Raw genomic sequence first — 24,870 nt, 5'->3', positions numbered from 1 at the left:
AAATATTTGCCCGAAATTTTACTCGTATCTCAAATTGCTCGTATGTCGGGGCACTCGTATGTCGAGCTACCACTGTATTCATATTCATTTTTCTTTCTGAATCTTACATTGTATGACTTCTTGCAATTTCCCGCAGCACACCTGACCATGACTCACGGCACTACACGATACTTCAATTGTCAAAAAAAGCCTAATTTTGAACTCCAAATATATCTTTGTCCAGTGACATCATGACTAGCACATACAATTCTGCCCTACGCACTTAACACAAACATGTCAAAGTCGTTTTGCTGGGGTGCTGTTTGATCCGAGAAAAAGAGACTCTTTGAGACGGGTGTAAGGTGTCAAAAGGTCAGCGTTGCAAAACCTCAAAGACGTGGAAAAAAAGCAGTGACGCCTCCAAAACTCAACAAATATGTGTCCATAGCTTTTAAGGGGGCAAATATTAACAAACGCCCTCAGCTGAGGTGCTTGATGCTATCAAGCATGTTTTTTTTCCCAATTAGGCTCCAGGCGTACAAAAAGTTCTCCTTGCTGATAGGGGGAGGGGGGCGGTCCCTGGAAAGGACGTTCGCTAGCAACAAGTTCAAGCTGTACCCTGCCTCCTGCCCATATTTAGCATTGTTACCAATTCATTTTGACTAGCAGTAATTGTCCGTCACGGACCATAGTCTTCTGCACACAGTACATGTTAGCCAAACAGTAGTAATAGTATAGCTGCCATTGACTGCACTCAGTGGCGGGCCGTCAGGGCCTTCAAGGCCTTCTTTGCTGGCCTAAGAAATATCTGAATCATATATTATATTTTGTCCATCAATACTTATGAAATAATTCCAAATTGTCTGTTAGCTTCCTTTCAATGCTTTTCCCTCTGGTTGCACTGCTTCCAGATGTGTGTTTTCATATTGAAGCATTTAACCAATCACATTTCAGCCATTATTTGTTGCCAGGGTTAGAAATCTGCCTCAAGCCCTTCACAATCAGTTCTGCTGGCTCTGCTGCATTAAACTAGCGTCGATAAGACTGTTGCTTTAACCAATCAGATTTCGAGTTGGCAACACAAAATAGTTTTTGAGGGTTGGATTAAAGGCGTCGCTAGAAAATGCACGGACCGCCGCTGACTGCACTAGATGTTCCCCCCGTTTAAAATACAAAAGCAAAAGGATGATTGGACGCCTCAGTGGCACTGAATGAGTTATCATACAAAGACTGATAGACACACAAACACAAAACAAAGAGACAAACATACGTACTCATACAGAGAAACGTGTCTAGCGAATGTCCTCTGATGTCCTTGTCCGGTTTCTACGGGCCAGACTTCGACGGATTCCACTTCCCATCAGGCTTTGTGGATAAAATGAGGTGTCAGAGAGGAAGAGAGCCAACACATTTATTTTGTAGGACATACAGATAAGAAATTTTGAATTTTGCATAGACATATTTACGTCACGTAGGGCGCGAGTGGTGAGCGCGTCGGCCTCACAGCTCTGAGGTCCTGGGTTCAAGTCCGGGTCGGTCCACCTGTGTGGAGTTTGCATGTTCTCCCTATGCATGGGTGGGTTTTCTCTGGGTTCTCTGGTTTCCTCCCACATTCCAAAAACATGCATGGTAGGCGGATTGGACACTCTAAATTGCCCCTAGGTATGAGTGTGTGTGCGATTCAGCTGGGATTGGCTCCAGCACCCCCCGCGACCCTAATGAGGATAAAGCGGTTCAGAAAATGAGATGAGATATTTACATGGCAGTTTTGTGAAGGTGCGTTCAAAGCATATTTACATCGTTGTAATCAAAAACTAACTACAGTAATCCCTCAATTATCACGTCTTCACTTATCGCGAATTCACTACTTTGCGATTTTATTCCGCCATTAATTATTGAAATCTGGTCTACATCAACCGCAATATTCAATGGGTTACTGTACCACCTTTCTAATTGAAATGGACTCGTTCATTTTTGAATCGCTTTATCATCCACAGTGAAATGGATTCAATGTCTATAATTGCTAATAGAAGTGAATGGATAAAGGGTTAGATGCAACAGTACAATAATATAAGGGATAAGGACACCCCCCCCCAAATATATATATATATATATATATATATATATATATATATATATATATATACACACATATATAAACATATATATATATTGAGATTTACACGACTGAAACAAACTTTGGCGAACAATTTATTTATGTTAAACAAAATACTAAAATTCTACACAGTTTTCTACATTTGTTTCAACATATCAAATTTTGACCACTCAGCTAATGGAGAGGTGCTGTTTAAGTGTTAAATATAAGAAGTGCAATGTAGGCTGAATGTAAGCTTGTTGTGCGGGCCCTATTTAATTATGTTTTCATTATTTGCTGTGGGCCAATCTAAACTGGCTGGATAGGATGAATTGCAAATGAATTGAAGTCTGTTACCGTCAATGGCACTGAAAGACGATCAATCACTACCACAAATGAGACATTGTGCATATGTATTGTGAAAAAATTCAGTCATTCTTGCCTCCATCTCAGATGAGAGCAGTAGAGGTCAAAGGTCATCTGGGGTCGTCAGGAAGTTGGCTTCACCAATGCGGTGTCCTATGGAACGTGTTGCCCTGAATGCACGCACACAGAGAAGTAAAAACCAAGGTGAGGTTGCTTTGGTTGCCATGTTAACATGTTAAGAGAGATCGACGCTGATTACGTTTGGATACAAACGTATGCAAAGATCAAGGCAACATGAAACAGGAAGTAAACGTAGACTAGAGCGGAGTATTAAGAACAATTTCACGATACTATACGTATCCTGAAACATCCTGTATATCTTGATACACGGACTATACAGCAATTAAAAATTAACATTAAAAATAAAATAAAAATACCTCTGTTCAGACAGGCTTTTTATCATCATCATCTAATCATCAAAAAAGCCTATTGTCATCATACACAGCTGCGTATGACGAAATTGGTGGTGCTACTCCACAAAGTGCGCTTTCCCAGCAAAAGACCACAAATAAGTAATATAGAAATATAAGAGTCACATCTTGTTAAGGTAAATACTAAAATATTGCCTAATCTAAGATATTATTACTATCCACGGAGATCCCGGTGGTCTCGAGATGTCCTTGGGGATATTGTAGGTTAATCTGTTGTGATGGATATATCGCATCTCCTGCCGAAAGTAATTAAATCCTGGCGACTGGAGAAAAAGTTTGCCTCGCAGATGTTAGTAAATAACGATAAGATTGAGGAAAAAAAGCACCAAACTGAAGAGCACCCGTGCGCGCCGCCACCTATTTATTTACGTCTAAAATGTCTTTTACTGTGTCTGTATTCTCACCCTCTTGCTACCGTGACAGTGAAATTTCCCGAATACGGGATGAATAAAGCTATCTAATCTAATCTAATACAAATTCCAATACAACAACAAAAATCTGATGGTAAAAAATGCACACCTAGTACTCATTCCTCAATGCTTTTAACTCTATCATTGCCAGGGACAATGATAGAGGTCCAATCTCCCTTCTGCTTTCAATTTAAATGAGTTCATCCCTATTAGGCGTCCAATGCATTTGAACAGGAAGGGTAGCAGCAAATAAACGATTGCCAGCCCTCAATTTTTCTAGTGCACCCCTAACGTGAACCTACGATATTTCCGTTCCCGCAACCTACGTTGGCTCTGTCCATCGCAAGTGAGTTGTGGGCGTCGCCGACAGCAGGGTGGGCTGAGGCTCTGGGGATGGTGGTATCGTAAGACGTTTCCAGAGAATTCTGAAGGAGAAAAAGCAAAATGTTGGCAGGCTGGCAGCAAAATCCCTAGTTTGATTTATATGCTCCAGAGGAAAATATACAATTTATCCAGGCTTTTTTATGCGGTTCTTTTTCACAGCAAATCCTGGGTCGCTTGCAAAAATTGAAATACTAGACCTGAACTAAAATAGTCCTGACTAAATGTAATTTGATCAGGACCAAAGAAAGTGAAGTACATTCTTGGTGTGAATATGTCCTAAAGCAGGAGTTGGGTCTTCAAAGGCAGCTGTGAGTGCTGTTCTGAACACGCGGATCTCGAGCCACATGCGGCTGCGGGCCAAAATGAATGCAGCTTTTTGCTTTTGATCATATTTTGCCTCATTTTATGTTTCTCTTATTTTTATTCTCTTATAACACACTCAAATTCATCTCATCTCATTTTCTGAACCGCTTTATCCTCATTAGGGTCGTGGGGGGTGCTGGAGCCTATCCCAGCTGTCTCTGGGCCAGAGGGGGGGGGGCACCTTGAATCGGTGGCCAGCCAATCGCAGGGCACAAGGAGACGGTCAACCATTCACTCTCACACCCATACCTAGGGGCAGTTTGGGATATCCAATCAGCTTACCATGCATGTTTTTGGAATGTGGGAGGAAACCGGAGTACCCAGAGGAAACATGCAAATTCCACATAGATGGAAATGATCTGGATTTGAACCCAGGACCCCAGAGCTGTGAGGCCGAAACGCTAAACACTTGCTCCACCGGGCCGCCCTACTCAAATTCATTATATTTAAAAAATATTTGGACACGTTGTTTTGTAGGAGGAAGAAAAAGTTATGGTGAATAATATGGTTTTAAATGTGTGTTTAACTGTGTGTGTCTGTCTGTTTTGGTTTGGATCTTTGACTCCTACAGTTTCAAATTTTTGCTCTTTGTGTCTATAACTTGTTCGCTACACCTGTTCCAACCAATCCAGCACAGACAGTTTAACCCACATGTGTCGAAGTGGAGGCCCGGGTAAATCATGAGTAAAAAAATAAAGTCTATATACATGAAAAAATACAAATATATACATCTGTATCGGGATCTGCGGGCTGTATTAAAAAGAAATTGATGCCTTTTCACATCCAAAGTTTGTACAAATATTACAAGATCAGCACACATTTCTATACATTAAATACTTTCTACTTACTAAAACTTTCAGTTTTAGGATCAAATTAAAATGAAGAGTACAGATGTATATTAAATTTCCTGATTTTCCCACTTTTTAATCAATAATTGTAATTTTGTAATCAGTTTTTTGTTTTTAGTTCAAAAATCATTTTGTAAAATCTAAAAATATATTAAAAAAAGCTACAATAAACATTGTTTTAGATCTATAAAAAACGGAATATTCAGGGCTTTTAATCCATTTATTTAAAAAAATCTAAATATTATATCTAAAATGGTCCGGCCCACGTGAAATCAAGTTGACGTTAAAGCGGCCCGCGAACCAACCCGAGTCTGACACCCTTGGTTTAACCAATCAGATTTCTGTTAAAACAAACAGCACCTAACTCCATTCAACTGATTTCACTTGCAAGGCACCAGATTGCATGGTTGGAAAAAAAATCCTGAACCCACTGCGGTCCTACATGGACTAGTTTGGGGAACCCTAAGGCAGGGATGTCCAAACTATTCCACAAAGGGCCACTGTGAGTGCAGGTTTTTGTTCCAACTGATCCTGCAAAGACAGTTTAACCAAGTTCTTCTGAAACCAGCTGAAAGTAATCAATCCATTTTACTTTTAAAACACCAGACTAGTTAAAATGTATCTTCTTCTTCGGTTGGAATGAAAACCTGCTGCTGTTTTGCCCACTCGTTTGTCCCTCCTGCCCTGCCGTTGTGTTCGAGCAGCTGCCCGTGATTCACAATTAGTCCCTGATTTGTGTATTTAAACGTCACTGAGTTTAGTGTCATTGTCGGATCGTCTGCGTAAATTCCCTTACCATGCAGCCACGCTACCTTGCTCCTCGATTCCACATGTTTTCCCTAATCCGGTTTGTTTTCAGGTTTCGTTTCATAAGTCTTAGTTATTTTGTAAGGTCCCTCCTATGTTATTAAAAGTTTTGGTTATGAGCACAATTTGCCTCGTCCTCAGCTGCTTCCCCGTGATTGGGTCCTAAACCCTCCTACCTCGACTCGACGTCTCCCGTGGATGTAACAACCGGTTTGGACACCCGTGCTTTAAAGAAAATCTAAAGAATCAAACTGTAATTTAAAAAAAAACACACACACACCAGCACAAAGAAAGTAATAAGGAAAGAGAAACCCTACAATTTTGCATCAGGTGGGGGACCATTTTCACACAAGTAAATCCCAGGTGGTCCTTGATTGTGCAATTGCCTCGGGCAATATCATCAAGGACCTCCTGGGATCACCTTGCATTCGTGACTACTGGGCAACCGTTGCGGTGTAGTACTCACAGTGGGCCCTCTGCCTTTGGTGATGAGGGCTAGCTCGGTGGGCTGGTACACGCAACTTCTCAGCTGTCCCGTGTAGCCACTATACGGGGAGACCACCTTGGTACCTGCAGTTAAGAAGGGACACAAAATAAAATCTTCCAGTTTTGGTCGTCTGCTTTGAAAAAATACTAAAAGAAGCCTAACATTATCTTTTTGCGTGTTTTTTTTGTGTTACTTCTGTCGTGTCTCGTCTGATTGCTCGTTCGTTTCTCTGGTGCGCACTCCCTCATTGCACATTTGTATATACCGTACTTTCTAGCATATAAGACGTATTTGTAAGTAAAAAAAAAAAGATGACTTAACCAAGGGTATGGCTTATATGCGCACAACTTACAGCATTGCTATACGATGTCAGCAAATTAACATGTACTATTTGTTGGTTATTTTCTGTTTTGCAGTAAGAAGACAACCATTACTGGATGAATTACTAACTTCCTTACGATATTGACCCTAATAATGTGCTTTTGATTCATACAGTATCTCAGGAAAACCACGTGCAATGATTTTTCTTAAGTAACACATTTATACTCCCAATTAAAACCATGAATATGGAGATGAAAATTGGGAATCAGCGGGCGGCTTATACGCGAGAAATTGTAAAATTCAACGATTTTAAGGCAATTTTAAGAGTGCGGCTTATAGACAGGGGTGGTTTATATGAGAAAATACAGTAGTTCCCTGCTTCCTTCCTGTCATCGTCAATGTATTGTATTTGTGCTTTTAGTTGGCTACCTTGTTGTTTATTTGGTATAAAATATAGCATTCCTTTTTACTTTACTTTACTTTATTTGCTTTGTACTTTGTGCTTTGCTTTGTTGTACTGTCTAACTTATAACTATGCCTTTTCTTGCTACTGGCACAATGAAATTTCCCGAATACTGGATAAATAAAGTTATCCAATCCACTCCAATATTTGGATTGAACCTAAATGTGGGTCCACCCTGCCTTTCTCCTCATTAAAGTTTCTAACATGACATCTGCAGGATGAAGAGAATTCTTTTGTTGGGATCCAGTATTCTGAAAATCTCTCCGTCTATAGAAATATTTGAATAATCCATGGGTAGTATGCCCAAATTAAACTATTGATCTCAAGAATTTGGTTTGCAAAACCTTGTTGTAAAGTGAGGTGTTGTATTCTTTAGTCTTAATTGTTGTGACAGGAGAGAAAAGGGTTGCCGTGACTCCATCACCATGGAGACGATGTCAACACACGGTTGTTCTTTGTGTGTTTGTGATTTGATGAGGCGCTCAGGGACGCGCTTAGACATTCATATTACACATTAACAGGAAGTTCTGTGTTCCCATGTGGAAATGGACGCCTCCTTGTTGACATTGTCCTCACCATTATTCAACCAGTCAGGAGTTAAACATTCTCATAAGCCACAAGGCAAAGCCCATAGGTGTATTGTAATACGCATGCCCAGATAGCAAGCGGTTTGGAAAATGAATCATTCGATTATCCTCACAAGGGTCGAGGGGGTGCTGGAGCATATCCCAACCAACAATGTGCAGTCGGCGGGGGTTACCAGACAAGCTGAGGGCACAATGAGACAGTCATTCGTAAGGACAATTTAGAGCACATGTGTCAAAGTGGCGGCCCGGGGGCCAAATCTGGCCCGCCGCATCATTTTGTGTGGCCCGGGAAAGTAAATCATGAGTGCCGACTTTCCGTTTTAGGATCAAATTAAAATGTAGAGTATAGATGTATATTAAATTTCCTGATTTTGAGTGCCGACTTTCTGTTTTAGGATCAAATTAAAATGAAGAGTATAGATGTATATTAAATTTCCTGATTTTCCGCTTTGAAATCAATAATCGTAATTTTTTTATCAATTTTTTCTGTGCTTTTAATTCAAAAATCATTTTGTAAAATCTAAAAATATACAAAAAAAAGCTAAAATAAAAATTGTTTTAGATCTATAAAAAACTGAATCTTCAGGGATTTTAATCCAATTCTTTTAATCCATTTATAAAAAAAAAAAAAAACTAAATATTATTTCTAAAATGGTCTGGCCCACATGAAATCGAGTTGACGTTAACGCGGCCCGCAAACCAACAATTATTGATTTCAAAGGGGAAAATCAGGAAATTTAATATACATCTATACCGAGTCTGACACCCCTGATTAAGAGTGTTCAACCAGCCTACCATGTATGTTTTGGGGATGCGGGAGGAAACTGGAGTACCCGAGTAAAATCTGTCCAAGCACTCAACTCCCCACGGATTAAACCCTCGATCGCAGAACTGTGAAGCGAACTTGCTAACCACTCGCGCACTATGCCGCCGCCTAACTGTAAGGCATTTGGAATTACAATTATGTACCCTTACTATGTCCTTCATGTTCCTCCATGGAGAAGCCTTTGTTCTCCATGTTATCAGCAAAGACATTGCGGGGACATTGCTCCTTGAGAATGTTCTCGTAGTCGACGGCTCGACTGGGGTACGTGTCCTCCGCAAAGTTTGGGCTCTCATCTTCCTCCCCACTCAAGCAACACACTTGTGGGATGGTGATGAGCGCCAGGAAGACCCATGCCTCAGCCACCAGGGCGACACCTAGCGTGGGGTCATCCCACGCTGGCCCGCCCCTGACGCCATTCCCGTGGACATACATGGCGATCCACGCCGCCCAGATGCCCACGGAGACAAGTCCGCACGCCAGGATGAGTGCGCCTTCTCTCTTCCACTTCTTGTGTTTTCCCGCCAGAACGCCCAGGCTTGCGCCCAGGGCGGCGACGAGGAGCGCCATCACGTAGATCAACGCCATAGCGAAGTCAGCGTTGGCCACGTTGCAGGACATGACCGAAGCCGTATAGTTTCCCAGTTCCAGCGGATTCCGCGCCACTGTGATGATCAGCCACTCGGTGTTGATGACCACCTCCACGGCCCACAGAACCAAAACGGCGAGACAGGAGCTGCGTGTCCCCGGCGCGCCTTTACCCCGGACTAGGGCGTTGAGCCGCACTCCCTGAACCAGGAGACACGCGAAACATCCGGCGAATAAAACGCCGAACAGGAAACGTCGGGAAGCGCAGGTGGCGAAATTCTCCGCCACGATGCAGGCGAAAGTCAGGCCGAAGAGGCCCGCCGTGCACGCCAGGAAAACGGCGTGCAGCGCTATTGCGTTTCGCCGGTCGCGGTCCTTCGTGAAGGGCACGTTGGCGAGCAATACGATGAACAGGACAAAGCTGAGCGCCGCACCAGCTGACGCTAAGGCCTCCAAAACCACGCCCCACGCCGCGTTCAGGTCGCACAACTTGTAGTAGATGGACGCCACTTCCGGACCGCAGCCTGCGGGTTGATTTCCGTCGGACGCCATCGCTCTCGCCCCCTCGCGTCCTGTTAACACACAGATGGACAGACCGAGACGAGGAAGGAGAAAGATGTTAATGTTTAACTCAAGTCAAATATTTCAACTTTCATGCGTGAAAGTGTAACAACGACCGGCAACGTCCGCTTTTTACAGTCAATAAAAGTACAACCACTCACACTTACATTCACTTTGTTCTTCCTAACCAAAATGTTGTCCTGAACGCTTGTGTACTTTAACGTCGTCCAAAGTTGAGTTGTGTAGAATTGTCTTTTATTAAAATATGCTATTTAGTCACGGCCATGTGATAGCAACAAGGTCCCTTTGATGGTTGCCGTGGTGACCGTGCACGTTGGCATGATTGGTATTTCTATGGGATTTACATCCTTATGCTAATGCTAATGTAGCTGGCTGCCACACGATGATATCGGCTAGAAATAGCACGGAACTACTTTGTGATAAATTTGTACGTGTATAAATAAAATGAATAAAATATCAAGAATGATAGTGAGTTTATTTGAAAAAGAATTTATAATAAGATCTTTTCTAATGAGATGAGTTTGTCCTTGCCTCAAGGGGTGGGGGCTACATTTCGGTGATGTCATAATTAACTTATTTGTTCATTTTTAAACATTTATTTGTCATTGATTTTATGATACCATTCTTATTATTCCTTTACTCAAATACCCTATTTAATATTTTAATTTCTATTATGTTTCTGTGAAGCCTTCCGGAATACTTTTGTTGATTTAGGCTACCAATACAGACATTAATAATTAATCTTATATAGAAAAAAACTTTATGAGAATGCGCATGTTTTAATCTGACATTTACCAGGTGAAAAAAAACGTTAAAACAGTCTCAAGTGAAAAGACAGATATAAAATCATTTGCAAATGACATGGTCATATACTATAGTAGAAGATAATGTGAAAGAATCAAAGTGATGCGTTCACTTACCTGAGGTTGACCTAAATGAAATAAATGAGAAAAAGTTCAACAAATAAAATGGTTGTCAGGTCAGTTTGTGCGGAAAGAACGTCAAGTGCAAACAAGAAAACCCTGCGAAACGTCTGACGATCGACACAAGCACAATCACAAGCAGCAGCAGACACACTACCGATACTACAACACGTGCACACAGTGCACACAACGCACACAACGCACACACATGCACGCACAAACACACCGTCAGCCCTCTCGTGGACAAACTGTGTAAGTACAAGTGAAAGAGAGAAAGTTGGAGTGGAGTCCATCACGTTAACTATTCACTTCTACTCAGTTCGTGTAGTAATTATGGTGTTTTAATAGGACTGGCAGTTTCAGTGCCATGACAGAATCGAGATAACCACTCCAATATTGATTAGAAGGATTATTCGTCTTGGAGCAATAACATTAAACATTGTGATCTCTTTTATATTGGATTTATTGTCTCCATGTGCCAAAAAGGTGAAAGTGTTTCAATTGAGACTCAATGTGCGACAAGATGAATAAAACTAAGATAGGGAAAATTGCACGGCAACATGCTCGTAACATAACATTAACAAATTTAAATGAACTTGGATTACGATGCAGACACTCAAAAATAAGTTTAATCTAACCCTACATTGAACTTAATTGTAATTTTGTTTTACATTTTTATACTTTTCTTGGCTCTATTTGCCCCGCCTCCACCCTGACTTTCAAATGCAACCTATCGAGGGTTGTTTGCTTTTGTCTTTCCTTCAAAATATTCCGAAAATGATGCACACAAATGTCCTCACAATAAGATAATGCACGACCACTGGCCAACGAGAAGTAGTACATACTCCTCTCGTATTATCGAGCAAGCTCCTCCGCCATTCTGCACCGACTAACGGGGAAAAAAACACAAAAAAATGCAACGCTCCGCCCAGTGCTCGTAGAGACATTACACGAGGGAGTTGCGGGCAAAATTTGTCTCGTATCTCAAGATAAATATTTGCTCGAAATTTTACTCGTATCTCAAATTGCTCGTATGTCGGGGCACTCGTACGTCGAGGTACAGACGCTCCCCTACTTACGAACATTCAACTTACGAACAACGGTACATACGAACATGTCTGCAAATTGCGTTTAAGTCGAAAAATGTTCGTAAGTCCAATTTTGTATTTTTTTCCGAGTAGTGCTTCTTTCTGCCGCTAATACCGACGCCTGGCGCTGTGAGGGCTCAGCTCACCCAGCATCTACCTTCTTCGTTGCAATGCGGAAGTGCCTGACGTATCTCCAGTGCGCAAAGAACCTTTTTCATTTGTATCATTAAATATCTCGTGCATCCATTATTGAATATGGTTGGTAAAAAGTGAAAGGCTTCTATTGAGGGAGTTGCAAGGAAGAGGCAAGCCATTTCATTTGAAACGAGTGGCAATAATAACGAAGCTTGATGCGCGTGAGAGTGGTGAGCGTTTCACGGGCATACAACTTGAATCGTTCGACCGTCAGTACCATTTATAAACAGAAAGATCCAGCAGCAGGACCCAAATATTGAACGTTGCACAAAGTTTGCAAATCAATTGAATGATGCCATACAGTGCTACCGCATCATTTATGATGAAAAAAAGAAGAAAACTGTGCAATTGTCGTTAGATCACTTCTTTAGGCCAGTTTCTAATACATAAATCTCTCTCTCTCTCTCTCTCTCTCTCTCTCTCTCTCTATACAGTACTGTACATATTCTCTCCATTTTATTAAATGTTTTTTTCAGTACAAACCAATGCGTGTTACTTATACAAGCCTTAAACATACAAATACACTTATATAAACCTTCAATATACTTATATAGGCCTTAAACATAAATTATAATACAAAATATAGCACTGAATCAACTTACAAACAAATTCAACTTATAAACAATCGCTCGGAACCTAACTCGTTCGTAAGTAGGGGAGCGTCTGTACTACTGTATGTAAATTAAATGAATGTTAAAAGTAAATGTGTGTAGTGATCAGTCAACAAAACGTGAAAATCATAGAGAAGTAGTCAACGATTGAAAACAATCGTTTGCGGCAACCCTACGAACTGGAGCTCCGATCCTAGCGGCTGTCCGCTAGCGTGCAGAATCCCAGCCTAGCTCCGCCCAGGGTACGGCCGATGACCCACATTAAAAAGTCGTCATCGGCTGCATCCCCATAATACTTGGCCGTCGCTACGTTCAGAGAGAAAGGAGAAGCAGATGAAGATGGTGAAAAAGGTGGTGCTACTGTTGCAGGCTGTGTGGGTATGGACTACGGCAGCAGGTACGTAAAAGCTCAAAAATGTGCAATTCTTTTGTTTGATCCTCAGCGAAAGAAAACTTGATGACAATTTTGAAGCCTGAGCTTCAATCGTTGGCTTCGACTTTATAAGCGGAGTCCACAAGCTCCTGGAGAAAACCCACACAAATATGAGGATTGTCCAGATAGTGTGGTAAACTCTGGCTGTTAGTCCACCAGGATAGATTCTCTCAAAACAAGTACATAATTTTGGAAAACTGGATCAAGTTGTTCATCAGGAAACAATAGAGTGTGCATGGAAGATGGAACTGTACTAATCAATAACCGAACAACACAGGGGGCTGAGTTTTAATTAAATGTGACCCACAATCAGTCATCAGGCGACCGATCGATGACCCAATGACTGTCCTAGTAACAGTTGTCACACTCAATTCTTCCTAACTTCCTTCGTGAGTGGATAAGAGAAAACTTAATGTGGAAAAGAAGCAGCCCTAAAACCGGTGCAAGCAACCCATTGAACTCCAAAAGTTAACCTTGGACCCGACCAGGTTTTCAGTGTTATTTTGCTTAAAAGCATAACAGAGACTCAACCATAACTTCTCCAACATCAGTTGTCGCAGAGAAATTTGACTTTAGTTTGAGTTTGATTAATTTAATAAGGGACACCACATATTAATGTACATATTCATGTTCATGTTAATCGAGATTGTAGCAGAGTTTTAGACAACGTTGCGATCTCAGTTTTAGAAACGGGAGTTCACGTATGGTAATTGGTATTGAGTTCCAGGTATGAACAGAGAGTGCAATAACAATGTGCAATATCTTAGATTGTGCAATATTTTAGAATTTACCTTGCCCGGATGTGACTTTTTATATTACTTATTTGTTGTTTTTACTGAGAAACACGCACTTTGTGGAGTAGCACCACTAATTTCGTTATACGCAGCTGTTGTATAATGACAATAAAGGGTTTTGATTTGATTGATTTGAGAAGGTGCTTTGGCTGAATGCACTCTTTTGGGAAGGAACTACACAGTCACCTCCGGCCCTTGTTGGTGTGTTGGAATCGGTACTCGGACGTTTGGTCGACCGGACGTTTGGTAAAATGGACGTTTGGTCGACCGGACGTTTGGTCGAACGGACGTTTGGTCGAACGGTCGTTTGGTCGAACGGACGTTTGGTCGAACGGACGTTTGGTCGAACGGACGTTTGGTAAAACGGACGTTTGGTAGAACGGACGTTTGGTCGCCGGGTTGTTACTGTTGAAACCAGCTCTCAAAATTATAATCATGAGAGAGAGAGAGAAAGAGTTTAATATCTAAATATATAATATCAAAATATCAACAGTAAACTCTGTCATAATTTGACAGCGAGCGAACCCGGCGACCAAACGTCCGTTCTACCAAACGTCCGTTCTACCAAACGTCCGTTCTACCAAACGTCCGTTCTACCAAACGTCCGTTCTACCAAACGTCCGTTCTACCAAACGTCCGTTCTACCAAACGTCCGTTCTACCAAACGTCCGTTCTACCAAACGTCCGTTCTACCAAACGTCCGTTCTACCAAACGTCCGTTCTACCAAACGTCCGTTCTACCAAACGTCCGTTCTACCAAACGTCCGTTCTACCAAACGTCCGTTCTACCAAACGTCCGTTCTACCAAACGTCCGTTCTACCAAACGTCCGTTCTACCAAACGTCCGTTCTACCAAACGTCCGTTCTACCAAACGTCCGTTCTACCAAACGTCCGTTCTACCAAACGTCCGTTCTACCAAACGTCCGTTCTACCAAACGTCCGTTCTACCAAACGTCCGTTCTACCAAACGTCCGTTCTACCAAACGCTCGTTCGACCAAACGTCCGGTCGACCAAACGTCCGGTCGACCAAACGTCCGGGGACCAAACGTCCGGGGACCAAATGTCTTTCGACGAAATGTCCGGTCACGGTTGGAATCTTTTTGTATTTGACCCAAGATCGGTCCCAAGGGCCCAACAGTTTCAGAAATAGTATTCTCTTGTTGTTTTCTGGAATTTGTACTTTTGCATTGTTATCTTAGCTAATGTTTGTCTTTTCTTTGGTTTTGCCTGATGCATAACTGGGGCACTACAATTAAACTTGTCTGACGGCATCTCAGACCCACTAAAGGTGGACGGCCAGCCAGATGACGGCGGCGCGGACACCCTGAGCCACTCTCTGTCGCTGGTTCAGCGCTTGGAGGTTATGTTCCTCCAAGGCAACGGTAGCGACGTGACCCTGCGGGTGGAGACGCCCGACGCCGACGAGGTCAAGCTGATGGCAGTCCACGCCCTGGTTCTGTCGCTGCAGAGTCCGGTTCTGGAGCACATGCTGCGGGTGCGAAATGGCAGCACGCTCACACTGCGCGAAAGTCCAGAATGTGCCGCCGTCTTTGAAAAGTTCATCAGGTCTGAACACTACTGCGCATTGCGGGTCTTCGGCGTGCTTACATGTTTTTGGAATGTGATTGTTTTTTTTCTCTGCGAGCGCAGGTACCTGTACTGCGGCGACCTCTCCCTGCGACTAGAGCAGGCCACCCCGCTTCACCGCCTAGCCAGCAAGTACCAGGTTTCGGTGCTTCAGCGGGGCTTGACCGACTACATGAAGCTCAACCTGGCCCGGGATTCGCCTTCGGGCCACGTGGCGGGCTGGTATGAGTACGCCTTGGAGGCAGGCGACGTATCCCTGCGCGACAGCTGCCTCCAATACTTGGCCTGGAACCTGTCCTCCGTCCTACGAAGTGGCGAGTGGACCGGCGTGAGCTCCCAGCTGCTCATGACATTGCTGCGGCGCTCCGATTTGGTGGTCCAGAGCGAGATGGAGCTCTTTGCTGGGCTGGAGGAGTGGATCTCGCACAACCGCCCTGACGGGCTGATGGCAGAGAATGCGCTCAGGGCAGTGCGCTATGCCATGATGCCACCCCGAGACCTCTTCCGCCTGCAGACCCAGTCGGCTGTTCTGGCCCGCTACCAGGAGTCGGTCCGCGATCTGCTCTACATGTCCTACCAATTCCATGCAGCCTCTCCCGTGCACATGGCCAAGTACTTTGACGTCAACTGCAGCCTCTTTGTGCCCAGGAACTACCTGGCCCCTGTGTGGGGGTCCTCCTGGGTGGTGGCCAATCCCACCCGGGACGACCGCAGCACCAGTTTCCAGACGCAGCTCGGGCCCAGCGCACACGACGCTAGCAAGCGGGTAATGTCATCCTTATTTCTATATACCGGGTGACCCTAAACTGAATCCTAACTTGACACCTCACTGCTCAACGTTGAGCGTTTGGGTTTACTGGCTCAAGTATATTCTTTCATTCATTCATTTTTGGTACCAATTATCCTCACAACTCACAAGCATCGTAACCGAACAAACAAATTTAAATTTACTTGGATTAATATATACAGACAGACTCAAACATACGTTTAATGTGACTTTACACAAAACTGAATTCTAATTTTGTTTTCATTTGTTTTACCTTCGTTCTGCGGGTTAGCTGTTTGCCACGCCTCCACCCTCACGTTCACTATCGATGGGCTGTTTGCTGTTGTATTCCCTTCAAAATATTCTGAAAATGATGCACACAAATGTCCTCACAATAGAATAACACACGACCACTTGTAGTCTTGAATGAGCGATCGCGGGAGCTAACAGGCTAAGGAAAAGCAGGAAATGCAACAGCTCAGCCTACCCACGTATTGATTGTGGGTAATGAAGTTTTATTCTAAGAAAGGGTGCCATTGGCTATCGGTGTTGTGTGCACGAGTATACTTCATTACCCAGAAAGCCCTCTTTTTGCCCGCGCATGCGCGTTGTGCGTTTTCTGGTCCATGTGTAGGAGAAACTGTGTGAAAAAATTGTTCAGTTCTCGTAGATATCTGTTATACACGAAAGAGATGCGGCAAAAAAGCACTAGAATGATAAACAGCCTCTGTTTCATGTCATGGCCACCTGGCTTTCTTGCATCTCGAAATGTTTCTCGTATCTAGAGCGAATTATTTGCTCGAAATATTCCTCATATCTCGAGCATCTCGTAGGTAGAGCTGCTCGTATGTAGAGGTACCACTGTTGTGTTTCTCAACTATTTTTGAGCTGCGGCCCTTTTGCATTGCAAAAATCTCAAGGCATAGCACAAATTGAAAATCTTCTAATTTAAAACTGTCACCTATATTTACAGCTTGATGTCATTCTCATCAAAGTTTTATCAACAGGAATCAAAGAAACACAAAACAAGTAGTCATACCTCTCTTTACGAAATTAATAAAAACATTTGTAACTTGAAAATTTTGTAAGTAGAGGTGTACTTTATATGTAAATTTTCCAATTAGTTCCACGGTACTCACACAACTACCAACTAAACCCTTTAAAATTGGTCAGTGTCCCAATTTTGTCTTAAAATGAATGTAATGGCCAAAAATTCCAGGGAAAATGTGCCCTGCCCCGCTGAAATAGTTCCATCCGCAGCCTTTATTTTGGGAGACGTAATTAAAAAAAATAGTTTGTCCGCCAGATGGTTTTATCCAGGGCCGAAAGCCGTCCACTTTGTAGTACTACATACATTTTAGACTTTTACGTGTTCCTCATGTGTGTATGTGTGTGAAAATATGTACCGCGTTGTATTTGTACGGTTTTTAATTGCTTAATAAGGGGAATTGCAATCATTAATAAGGGCAGCATTTAGCCGAGGTGGATAAGTATGTAAGAGAGAATCTTGAAACATGGATTGTTGTGAGGCAATTAAATTGAATTGAATGCTTTTATTGTCATTATATGAGATAGAATGAGAGCGATGAAATGAGAGCCCTGTAGATGGTAGCGATGTTCTAAAGTCAGAATCAATGCATCTGCGACAATATTTTCAAAATAAAATAACGGATAATGCATTTACTTTTTGGGGGATTTCGTAACTTGGATCTTTTTTTGTATCTCGAGTCACTCATTTGAACATTTCGTACTTAGAGGCATTCGTAGGTAGAGGTATGACTGTATTTCAATATCTAATTTTTCACACCGACCCTATGTCACCAAAAGTTTAAGTCCACGGACCCTGAACAACTTCCGGTTCTTGTGATGGAAAAAGAAGTAATGTACAGATTTTAGTCTCGTATATCTACAACTTTTTCTCCTAAAATGACTTCAATCTCTACTATTATGCGAAAAGCAGTTTTGTGGTCAAACGAACTTTACACCAAAAGTTGATGTCCGTGTAACCAAACAACTTTTGGTTTATATTACATTAAAAATAAGCAACAAAAGTACTTTATTCTTGAAATATTACGATTTAATTTGGTTTTGGAATATTACAATGAGGACGGCCCAGCAGCTGAGTGGTTAGCGCGTCGGCCTCACAATCGGAGTCCTGTGTTCAAATCCAGGTCGGTCCACCTGTGTGGAGTTTGCATGTTCTCCCCGGGCCTGCATGGGTTTTCTCCGGGTACTCCGGTTTCCCCCCACATTCCAAAGACATGCATGGTGGTAGGCGGATTGGACACTCTAAATTGCCCCTAAGTATATGTGTGACAGTGAATGTTTGTTTGTCTCCTTGTGCCCTGCGATTGGCTGGCCACCAATTCAGAATGTCAGCCTGGATCGGCTCCAGCACCCCCCGCAACCCTAGTGAGGATAAAGCGGTTCCGAAAATGAGATGAAATGTGATGAATCAAAAAAATCAAAGTTGTTTATTCATGGTAGCCATATGTATAAATTCAGTGCCATTGATGGCGCTAGAGGTCCAATTCAGTTTTCTCGCGTGACCCTAGTGACACCTTGTTGTAAATGCGCAGGTGACCTGGAACATCTTGTTTTCACCCCGCTGGATGCCGCTCACCATGAGGCCCATGTACACGGAGGCGGGCGCCATGCAGCCCACACGGGTCGAGGGCGGGCGCCCCCGCGTCATTGTCACGCCAGCCACCTCTAGCGCCGACTTTGCCGGCGTCACCTTCCAGAAAACCCTCCTGGTTCTGGCACAGCGGCAGGGACGACTGCTTGTCAAGCACATCTACGACTTCCACCAGAGCACTGAGGAGAACGGCGACTTCCTGGCTGACGCCGATCTGCATCGCCGAACCTCCGAGTACCTGGTGGACGGGTCCCTCGTGCTCCATGTGGTGATCAAGCCCATGTACCAGAGCCTTGTTACCAAGAACTGACCCCCCTGCCATTGTCAGCACCAATTCCCTGATTATTATTATCTTATCTTTACGTGTGCGTGTATTGTCAGTCATCAAAAAAGCCATAAAAACGGATGGAGGCGACTGGACGTGCATTTAATGCTTTTAAATGTAAAGCTCCAAGAGTAAAGGGGTAATAACAAATACCTATTAGCTGCCCATGACAGTCCTAGACGTCCAAATAATTTTGAGAATAAATTGGACCGAAATATGAGCATTCAAAGCCAATCCTAGCCATTGAAAAAAAAACTGGACATCTATGTGAATGGCAGGCAACAATTTAAAACTAAAATTTAAGATGTTAGCGTGTGATTGTGGGCCATAAGCAATGTATTATTTTCATTTTATGTACATTTAATCAATTTATAATTGAATTTATTCACTAAAAAACATTCAAAATTACCAATAAATAAGTTCAAATTTATTAGCACCCCCTAAGAGCTCACATGCCTTTTACTAACATAAAACCTCTATACAACAATTAGTCCACAATTAATTAATTAATTAATTAGCTCCGGGACAAAAATAAAAAAAGTAGTAGTAGTAGTAGATTAGATTAGATTAGATAATTTTATTCATCCCGTATTCGGGAAATTTCATTGTCACAGTAGCCAAGAGGGTGAGAATACAGACACAGAAAAAGACATTTTAGACATAAATAAATAGGTAATAAATAAGTTAATAAATATATATAAATAAATAAATAGATAAATAAATAAATAGATAAATACATAAAAAATACATAAATAAATAAATATAATTAAATGAATAAGCGGGTTGTAGTAGTAGTAGTTCAATGTGCATATATTCCTAGAATATAGCTATCAAATGTATTATTATCCACCTATGAATAACAGTTTAGTTAGTTGTCTCACCTTGAAGAAGAACAGGAATAAAGCAAGTAAAATTTGGTCTAAAAATATTAATAACATAGTAAGTATAATTGAGTTTTGGCGTGCACAATATAGGTCATGTTCTATGGCAAATGTTCATATTTTGGTCCAGAGGATGTCTATGTATGTGAACGTCAGTTTGATGAGATCAGTTAAAAATGACCAAATTGTTCAAAACAAAACGCGATCAAAAACCACAAGAGTCCAGTCGCTTCCATTCCACCTTTGCACTTCATCTCATCTATCATGAACAGTCAGGTTGCAGGTTTTGGTTTAACCGCTTGATGCCTCAAATTGCATTTAACAAATTTACGTGAAAAACATTGTTCGAAAAAATAGGAATTAAAATAGTGCATAAACATAGCATTCATTCAAAAAACTACGAAAATTACATTATTCAATGCACTGAAATCTTAAAAATCGTCAATTTGTTTTTAAAAGGACAAATTATATATGATTAAAAAATAAAAGGAGGAATTTATTAGTAAATTATATTTTCCCCAAAATTATTTTCTTCAATTAAATACATTTTAGTTGTTTTCTCAATTTGATATATTTTCTTCTATTTCTTTCTATTATTTAAATCTTTTTGGGGATTTATTAATACAAGATTTTGCGATTTATATGTGTATTTGTCGATGTATTCATCTTTTTAAGGTTTGTTTTTCTGTATTTATGTATTCCACCAATGCTATTTAATGTAAATATGCCAAATGCAAATTTAGGCATCAAGGTGTCAAAGAACCCAACCATCATTACATCAACCTATCAGAGACAGTTGTCAATCATTTGCCTCCACTCTTTCATTTTTTATGTATATTTTGTCATCTTATTCCATTACACGACTGCCTAAAAGATGGAAATTTGCATCAAGTGAAGATTGTCATTTTGCGCTCTCATTACTTTTGTTGTTATTCTTGACTTCCTTCAACGTTGTATTGCCTCTTAAACTGATGGTGCTATTAATTATTACTTTTATGTTCCCTAAGTTTAACTCTTTAGACATTTATTTATTCAACATTGCTCTTGAAACTGTCTCTGAATACTACAAGAGTAATAGAACAATATTAAACTTCAGTAAAAAACTAATGAATTGTCTCGCACCAGTCAATCAACTCATCCAGTCACAGTGCACAGAATAATATCTGCGTTCTGGGGTCCTGGGTTCAAATCCAGGTCGGTCCGTCTCTGTGGAGTTTGCATGTTCTCCCCGGGCCTGCGTGGGTTTTCTCTGGGTACTCCGGTTTCCTCCCACATTCCAAAAACATGCATGGTAGGCTAATTGGACACTCTAAATTGCCCCTAGATATGAGTGTGAATGGTTGTTTGTCTCATTGTGCCCTGTGATTGGCTGGCCACCCATTCAGGGTATCCCCGCAACTGTACTGTCTAACTTATAATTATGCCTTTTCCTGCTACTGTCACAATGAAATTTCCCGAATACGGGATGAATAAAGTTATCCAATTCAATCCAATATAAAGAATGGCAATGTAGGTAAGTAATGTCACCATTTGTTAGCTGGCTAATACAGTCTTACAAATGCCTGTAGGTAAGAAAATTTCAGGTTGTTGAAAGCTTTTTATATGCAACTGAGTACCTCGAGATACGGAAAAGATCCAAGTTAAGAAATCCCCCCAAAAAGTAAATGCATTTCCTTATTCATTCGTTTCCACAGTAACCATTCAGATGCCTCAATAATGTGGGTCAGTCTGAACAGGCACAATTCTGATTTGGACACTTGCTAAAATGAGTCTGAAAACAGCCAGCCCTAAAAAAATTTCGTGTGCCAACCCTCGTCGTGAAATGAGGACCGAAACACATTAGAATCGGATATGCCTGTAGAGGAACAAAAATAAAAGCTAACAAGGAATAACTGAAAATGTAGTGTATGTGTATGTGTTCATGTATATTACATCACTGTTTATGAATGTAGTATGAGTGTGTATTGATCAATGGTTATTTCCAACTTGAGTTTCTTTCAGACTTGAATGGGTGACACTTGGATCTATAATCAAATCTTTATGGATTCATTATTTTAGTAGAACTTAGGTGTTTCTATGCACCAAAATGCAACATGAGATGAGATAATTGACAATTAAGGGAGTGTTAGCTCTACAACACGTTCATGTTGTGCTCACAGACACTGTATTGCCTTTTAAAACACATTGAGTGTTTTCAGATTGTTTTTTATCCAAAAATGTTCTTTGTGGATTTTGTGTTCAACCAAAATCTGCGTGGTTTTAAAAAATAAAATTAGTTGGGAGAATTATTTTGATTAAATCTTTAGTTTACATATAAATACTGTTTAATTTTAACTTTTATTTATTTTTAATTCATTTTTAGACATTTTATTAATTCATAAAAATACATAAAACAATATTTGAAATACCCACGACATTTTTAAAGATAAGCGGTATGGAAAATGAATGAATAAGTGATTAAAATTTAAATTAAATGAGTAATTAGCAGTACATAACTCAATTTTTTTTCTTTACCAAAAATTGTCACTTCCTTATAAAGACATGGAATTTGTAACGATGACAATTATGATGGCATTTTTGATAAGTTTAAAAACATTTAAAATCATTTTTCATGCAACTAAATGATTTTAAATGTTTTTAAACTTGTCAAAAATGCCATCATAAATGGAAAATGAATGAATAAGTGATTAAAATTAAAATTAAATGAGTAATTAGCAGTACATAACTCACATTTTTTTCTTTACCAAAAATTTTCACCCACCTTATAAAGACATGAAATTTGTAAAGATGACAATTATGATGGCATTTTTGATAACAGTTTAAAAAAAAATTAAAATCATTTTTCATACAACTAAAAAATCCTAATAAAATCAAGCTGCCATTGGTTTGTGAAAATGTCAATCCCGCAGATTCCCACTAGGTGGCGACACAGTTGTACAAAGCATGGTAATTTCTATTTGGAGTTTTCTTTACGTGTCTCTGCTGTGTGTATGCGTGTCAGTTGTGTGTGTAGGTTTCTCTTTTTTTCTGCACCTGTGTTGTGAGTCTTTGTACCTGTGTGTTTGCACATTTTTTTAGTGTCTTGGACAGCATCGGCGTAAACACGCAAGTTTTGAATTTCTCCTAGATGAAAAGTGGCGTGACCGAAAAAGTGACTGGCGTGCAAACCCGACCTGACGGCATTCTTGGCCGGCTCTTTCTGGAAGAAAGTTCTGGAAGTGTTACAACCGACTCAATGTTGTGTCTGCGAGCGCGTGCCAGAATCTGTGCGTTCGCGCCAACAATCACAAAGTGGACCATCCGTCACGCGGGTGTCTTTTTGTTATACACTTTATTGCACGGAAAAGACTTCCATTGCCACGAAACCACCGCTAACTCGGGTCGGTGTCAAAAAGCAGATTGTCGGTAGGGTGTGTAATTTACAAAATGAATGAGTATTTATTTCATTCATGTGTGAATGTCTTAAAGAAATGTTTCTACGATTGTGTTTCTGTGGTGTATGAAAGCTGATTATTATTGTGTGAGAAAATGCATTAGTAGTGAATGAGACTTTTAGTCATTTATGCAGGCCAATCATTTTTTAGTAGTGAGTAAGTAGTGTGTGTGTGAGAGCTTGGGGGTAAGCGTGCATAAGCGAGACCTCTTACCAGACTTTCCCATTGTTGCTTTTTTCACCGGCCCCTGCGCAGCTGAGGGCCTGTTGACTCAGATGCCCGGTCTATGAGGGCCTCAGGAGGCCTCCGTCGCCCCACTCCACCTAGAGGTCGCGGACCCTTCCAGATGGGACAAGAGCGGCGCCGGGTCCTGCTGATGGCACCCCGACAGAACTCCACTTTCTGAAACTGACGTAAACAGAACATGTTAAGTGTGTCGGACAAACAAACACGGCAAGCTACGTGTTTGATATAGAGTGTGTGTTAAGCATTCACATAATAAGAGGTGACAAAATATCATTGACTCATTCATTGCTAAAGACAGCCAACCCACTTCAACATGGCTGAATGATCAGGTTTTTTTATATAAATATTAAACCGTTATGTGGCTGTGATTTAATTATTTTGTATTCAATAGATTTGCTTGTAATATTTAATTTTTCAAATGTTGTGACTTTGTGAATACTATACACTAATACAGGGGTCGGGAACCTTTTTGAAAGAGAGAGCCATAAACAATTCTTATTTTCTAATGTTATTGCCAAAGAGCCATTTTCAGAATTTAAAAGTAAAAATATATGAAAATGTGCATTTTTTTTATCATTTCACCACTTTTTAATCACAAAAAGTCTCTGATTTCTTTTGACAACATTGTTATGATGTTGGTAATCAATCAGTATTAATGAGATGAGTAATGAAAAACTAAATTATGATTAAAGTGGTGCTAGAGCTAGTCTTAACGCCACAGTGTCGACGTGACGCTCCTATTGGTGCGTTCAGGACTCTGCTCTCTCACTAGTGATTTTCATATTTTACCTCACAGGTTAGTGGAGAGCCATATGCACCCATGGAAAGAGCCACATATGGCTCCCGAGCCGTAGGTTCCCTACCCCTGCAGTAATACCTCGACATACGAGTGCCCCGACATACGAGCAATTTGAGATAAGAGTAAAATTTCGGGCAAATATTCATCTTGAGATACGAGACAAATTTTGATATACGATATACTCCCTCGTGTAATGTCTCTACAAGCACTGGGCGGAGCGTTGCATTTTTTCAGTGTTTTTTTCCCCCGTTAGTCAGTGCGAATGGCGTATATACAACTTCCCGCTGGCAAGTGGTCGTGTGTTATCCTATTGTGAGGACATTTGTGTGCATAATTTTGGGAATATTTTGAAGGGAAGACAAAAGCAACCAACCTTCGACAGGTTGCATCTGAAAGTCAAGGTGGAGGCGGGGCAAATAGAGCCAACCTGGGAGAAGAAAGGTATCAAAATGTCAAACAAAATTAGAATTAAGTTTAGTGTAAGGTTAGATTAAACTTATTTTTGAGTGTGTCTGCATCACAATCCAAGTTCATTTAAATTAGTTTGTTATGTT

The 24,870-nt window shown here is 41.1% G+C and overlaps 2 protein-coding genes across 4 annotated transcripts; one reads left to right on the top strand and one right to left on the bottom strand.

Moving 5' to 3' along the window:
* Positions 1–1,376: 1,376 nt before the first annotated feature.
* gprc5c (G protein-coupled receptor, class C, group 5, member C) lies at positions 1,377–23,696 on the bottom strand. Of its 3 annotated transcripts, none has more exons than XM_077625858.1 (5): positions 23,485–23,696; positions 8,571–9,584; positions 6,210–6,313; positions 3,668–3,766; positions 1,377–2,610 (listed from the first exon to the last, which is right to left on the bottom strand). In XM_077625858.1, exons 1-5 carry the CDS (start codon positions 23,495–23,497, stop codon positions 2,578–2,580), a joined length of 1,263 nt encoding a protein of 420 aa, XP_077481984.1. In that variant the 5' UTR covers positions 23,498–23,696; the 3' UTR covers positions 1,377–2,577. The 3 variants fall into 3 exon arrangements, with proteins under 3 accessions (XP_077481984.1, XP_077481985.1, XP_077481986.1); XM_077625859.1 differs by having other exon boundaries at positions 8,577–9,584; positions 23,485–23,679; XM_077625860.1 differs by lacking the exon at positions 23,485–23,696 and adding an exon at positions 10,515–10,725.
* Positions 12,713–19,203, top strand: btbd17a (BTB (POZ) domain containing 17a). Its single transcript, XM_077625941.1, has 4 exons — positions 12,713–12,808; positions 14,918–15,206; positions 15,291–15,993; positions 18,573–19,203. The coding sequence occupies exons 1-4, from the start codon at positions 12,745–12,747 to the stop codon at positions 18,939–18,941; spliced, it is 1,425 nt and encodes a 474-aa protein (XP_077482067.1). The 5' UTR covers positions 12,713–12,744; the 3' UTR covers positions 18,942–19,203.
* Positions 23,697–24,870: the final 1,174 nt, after the last annotated feature.

The sequence above is a fragment of the Stigmatopora argus genome, chromosome 18 (genome assembly GCF_051989625.1).
Source record: "Stigmatopora argus isolate UIUO_Sarg chromosome 18, RoL_Sarg_1.0, whole genome shotgun sequence".
NCBI lineage: Eukaryota > Metazoa > Chordata > Actinopteri > Syngnathiformes > Syngnathidae > Stigmatopora > Stigmatopora argus.
The sequence above is the reverse complement of the archived record's forward strand: the minus strand, read 5'-3'. Positions and strand labels throughout refer to the sequence as shown.